The 3,508-nt window shown below is 37.6% G+C and overlaps 1 protein-coding gene across 1 annotated transcript in view; it reads left to right on the forward strand.

Moving 5' to 3' along the window:
* UNC80 (unc-80 homolog (C. elegans)) overlaps window positions 1–3,508 on the forward strand; it is a 242,259-nt gene that overhangs the window by 180,010 nt on the left and 58,741 nt on the right. The window contains 3 exon segments of the mRNA XM_012661211.1: window positions 216–350; window positions 1,861–1,999; window positions 2,668–2,764. Coding sequence (XP_012516665.1) covers window positions 216–350; window positions 1,861–1,999; window positions 2,668–2,764 — 371 coding nt within the window.

The following is a 3,508-nucleotide window of genomic DNA, read 5'->3' on the forward strand; positions in this document are numbered from 1 at the left end:
AACTTCCTGGGGGAAAAAGTATATGTAGATTTTTTAGGATTTTTATGTATATTACCAAATTTCTCTCAAGAAAGGTTATACCATTTTATACTCCCCCCACCAGTTTAGGAAATTAGCCATTCCCCTCCCTGCTTCCCATGGCTTTGAGTTTTCAAAGCAAACATAACTTTGATACATTATCAAGGTATTTTTGAATATTTGGCATTTTTCCACAGGTGTATTCTGACTATGAAAGCAATCCCCAGTTGCGTCAAGCCATCGAATTTGCCTGCCACCAGTTCTACATTCTACATCGGAAGCCCTTTGTGCTCCAGCTCTTCGCTAGTGTGGCCCCTCTCCTGGAATTTCCTGTGAGTAAGCTCTGTGGAAATAAATGAAGACCAACCAGATGAGAAAAGCAAAGGTTATTAATTCAGGGCTTGCTATAGCAAGGGAGTCAGCCATCATCACTTGTGCTTTGGCAAAGATGCTGAGGCAGGCAGAAGAGTGGGTGAGCTCTGTAATGGAGAAAATGGTATGCCCTGATTGGAGACTCTTGGCCTGGGGAGGCTGTAGGTGAGGTAACTAGAAGCAAAGCATCTTATGTGATTGGTGAGGGGTACATATTTGACTTTCTCTGGTTGGTCCTAAGATGGAAGGGAGAACAAAAATTAGGAAAGCTGTCAGTTATTAATCAAATCCTGGCCATTACAGGCCAATTATTACAGGGGTTATTGTTTGGTTACCATTGGAGCTAATGGTCTGACTTACAGCAAGCTGGCTTCCTGGGCTGGTTGTTATAGACAGTGGGTAGGTTTCCTGGGCAGGTTGCTGCAGGTTGTAAGTCAGAGTTCTATGTGTATATGTGGTCTGGCCATTGTCAGTTTGTATATCCAATCTCAGCTCTTTATTCAACCAATGGTGCCATAAATCATTTCTCTTTCGACAAGAATATCATTTCTCTTCAACATTTCTCCTCAACCCTCCTCTCAGCCCCTAAGATATAAATAGACCAACTCTCCAGTTTTTTTAACGTTCAATTCATAAAGGGGATGGAAAATAGAAAATGGTGAAAGGAGGGTTTCACAATTTCTATTCCCTTTTGTCACTCGCTATCACCTACCCTGATTTATTTTTCTTTTTCTTCAGAGCATTCACTACCGTGTCATGTTATACATGCGTTTGTTTCATTAACATGTATCGCTACCACATTCTACCAGTAGAATTTAAGCTCCATGAAAACAAGACCTTCGTCTGTGTATATGTTTGCTTGTTTGTTTGTTTTTAGTTGTTATTGTTTGGTTTTTTTTGGCTTGTGATTTGGTTTTGGTTTTTGTTTGCTATAACACCAGTGCAGAGAATGGTGCCTGGTACAGAAGTACTTAATAAAAATTTGTTGTTTCAGTGAATGAATCAAAGCCATTTTAAATAGATTTGAAATAGCAAATATCTCATTTGGAGATATATTGTCAAACAAGACCTGTGAAATTCCCAGAGTTGTTAGTTAAAATAAACATATGTTCCCCAAATAGACTTGTGGTATCCAACCAATCCATTATGAAAATTTCCTTAGTTCTACAGTCTTAGACCAAAGGAGCTATTGGCATGAACTTTTCTGGAAGTTGATATATTGCTATATTTTTATGAATTCCCATAATTATCTCTTTTGTGCCAGATTAGCACTTAAGAGATCCCTTAAAAGTCAGGTGTACCACTACAAAATCATGCAACAGCATTGCTGGATGAAGAATTGTGTAAGCTGAATACCAGACAGATGCTATGATTATTATTGGTGACAGTGTTATAAAATTTGAATTCCTGTCAAACTATATTAGTACTGGGGTGGGAGTCGATAAACTAAAATTGTTTTTCTTTATACAGGATGCTGCCAACAATGGGCCCAGCAAAGGCGTGTCAGCGCAATGCCTGTTTGACTTGCTGCAGTCCCTGGAGGGAGAGACCACTGATATATTAGACATCTTAGAGCTAGTCAAAGCTGAGAAGCCTCTTAAGTCATTAGGTAAAAGCAAAATTTGCCTTGACATTCTTTTTCTTGCTGTATTTGCCAAAAGTGTATATGTGTATAGTTATATATGATCTATAGATATAATTATATATATGTATCGCTAAATAAAAACAGCAAAAATAAATGGAATAATGGTATAAATTCAATGAATACAATTTTATACCTCATGTTTTTCATAAATTTCTTATGGATCCTAAGGAATAAGGAATTTTCTGCCATGAAAATTATATTACAATGATGCTCAGTAGAGCATCTACTCTAGTACTGCAGTTTTCAGAAAGTTGCATTATCTTGGGTAATTCTAAGTAAATAACCCTACAAAATGGTCTTTCATTATCATGGAATGTGTAGAACTAGAGGTAATTCAAAAGTAAAGCCTCATGTTTTACCTTAAATCATTTAAATGCCCTTCAGTGTTTCCTACTAGGTGAGATTTCAAAACTGCCCCAAGAAAGCACTTTTATTTTTCATTCTATGGTTCAAAAGTAGAAAACAGAATTTTATTCCCTGTAGATGAAGAAATTAATAGTTTTCACAGTTTAAGAATAAAATCTAACAAAGAAAAAGCTACCAAATATAACTGGAAAGACAATGTTAGGAATGGTAAGTTCTTTATCCCCAGCAGAATCCACTCTGTGTGCCTTGACTTTCTGTTCCTTCAGATTTCTGCTATGGAAATGAAGACCTGACATTCTCTATCAGCGAAGCCATTAAGCTCTGTGTTACCGTGGTGGCCTATGCTCCCGAATCTTTCAGAAGGTAACTGCAACCCTTTATCCTGTGCCTTCTCATAAGTAACTGTGGTAAAGGCAATAAAATTGAATGAATATAAAGGTTATGTTTAGTACTATCAGTCTGTTACATCCCGGCAAGTTAAGTTTTTAAAAACTGAATTTAGGAACTTGTCATAGCAGAGATTCTGGAAAATACAGTACATCTTCATTCATCTGAAACCTCCTAATTTGGAATTTGTGCAGATACTAAGGAGTTTAGTCTTGTTAGAAAATATTTTCCTCATATGTAATACAAATTAGTAGCAAAGAAAATCTCAGGACAGATATTTAGTTAAGAAAACTCCTTTCAAGGAGCAATAAGAACCCCTGTCACACAAAGGGCAAGAATATAAATCTTGCCTTTCATTTTGGCAAGTGCGGGGAATCCGAAAGACTCACACGGAGAGCGTGTCATCCCCATTCAAGGATTTGGCTCTGGTCTGGTATGGAAGTCTCATCTCTCTATCCAAAGTTTTGCTCTGTTAGCAAGCTCTTCCAGGGAGAAGGAAGGAGCAAGCTGATCATGCCCAGTATATCTAGATACATTTGCCCCTTAGGTAAGTCTTTCCCTCTTCCCCAGAACAGAATGAATAAAGGGCCAAAAGGAGCCAGGATTTATACTTACCGAACTCTCCTCCCTGGAAGGAAACAGGAGGAATGAGTAAGAAATGTTCCCCCCAACATTCCCAGCTTTTTGTTGTTTTAAACAAAACAACAAAATGTTGGATTA

This window comes from Propithecus coquereli, unplaced genomic scaffold (assembly GCF_000956105.1).
Source record: "Propithecus coquereli isolate 6110/MARCELLA unplaced genomic scaffold, Pcoq_1.0 Scaffold70, whole genome shotgun sequence".
NCBI classification, from domain to species: Eukaryota; Metazoa; Chordata; class Mammalia; order Primates; family Indriidae; genus Propithecus; species Propithecus coquereli.